Below are 1,136 nucleotides of genomic sequence, written 5' to 3' on the forward strand. Positions count from 1 at the left end.
AAAATAATCAAAATGAATAAACTTGCATTTTCCCGCAGGTTTGTGAATTTTTATTAAATTTTTGTTTTTTGGCTCAACACCTTCCATGCCCATTAAAGAACTCATTTCTATGTGGATTTTTTCTGAAAAATGTTGATTAAAGGCACAGAAAATGTAAATTTTCAGTTACCACGGACTCTTAAGCTATGGAAATAACTAACCTTTGGCGACCATTTTCTCACTAATTTTACCTCTGAAAACAGGTGACCCCCACCTCCTTCTTTCGTAAATATCTCGACTTGTATTCAAGATAAACGGATATTTTTTCATCCTTATATAGACAACTGAACAAGCTTTAAGATGATACCAATACCTCTACATGCCCAAAAATTGACGAGAACCTGATTCCACCACGCTGCCTCACATATATAGTCAACCAAAAGTTGAACAGATATACAGTTATGAGTCAACAAGCGTTCAAAATCGTCACCCTAAAATCAGTTTGTGACTTTTTTCGTTGTTCCCATGGACTCCTATGATAATCCATCCAGCAACTCACGAGATAGTCAGTCCGGGTGACCACTGGTACGTCCAAGCTATGCGAAGACGGGTGGACAATCTGGAATCTTTTCTCGGTGAACACGTCTAGGCCCGTGATGCTAACCTGGTGATGCACATACAGATATGTGATGAAAGGTGATGAGCTACAAAGGTGATGGATGTAAAGGTGAACAACAAGCCGGTGGTGGTGGCTGTGAGGAAGAGGGGAGGTACAAGAGAAAGGGTATGAATACAAAAGAGTGCAGTCGGATAAGGAGAAGGAGGGAGAGGAGGAGAAATAAAAATATTGGACGAAGGGGTGGGTGGTAGGGTGAGAGAAGAAAGAGTGAAGCAGGAACGTAGAAGGAGGGGAGGAAGAACGAAGAAGATAGAGAGGGGGAAGAAGGGAGGAAGGAGAAAGTAAGGGAGTGGGGGGAAAGCTAACAAAGGAAGGAGGAGATTAAAGAAAAGTTTTTATGGGCAAGGAGGATTGGATGGTTGTTTATGTTGTGAAGAAAGCAAAAAAATAATAACAAAAGTTATTATAATGATAGTAATAAAAATAGTAATAATAGCAACAACAAAAACATTAATAATGATAATAATAATAAAAGTGA

The 1,136-nt window shown here is 39.1% G+C and overlaps 1 protein-coding gene across 1 annotated transcript in view; it reads right to left on the reverse strand.

Moving 5' to 3' along the window:
* LOC101853210 (eukaryotic translation initiation factor 5A-1) overlaps positions 1-1,136 on the reverse strand; it is a gene marked incomplete in the record, with an annotated part of 7,066 nt that overhangs the window by 2,914 nt on the left and 3,016 nt on the right. Inside the window, 1 exon segment of the mRNA XM_005090255.3 lies at positions 539-643. Within this exon segment, the coding sequence (XP_005090312.2) occupies positions 539-643 (105 nt within the window).

This window comes from Aplysia californica, unplaced genomic scaffold (assembly GCF_000002075.1).
Source record: "Aplysia californica isolate F4 #8 unplaced genomic scaffold, AplCal3.0 scaffold00014, whole genome shotgun sequence".
NCBI classification, from domain to species: domain Eukaryota; kingdom Metazoa; phylum Mollusca; class Gastropoda; order Aplysiida; family Aplysiidae; genus Aplysia; species Aplysia californica.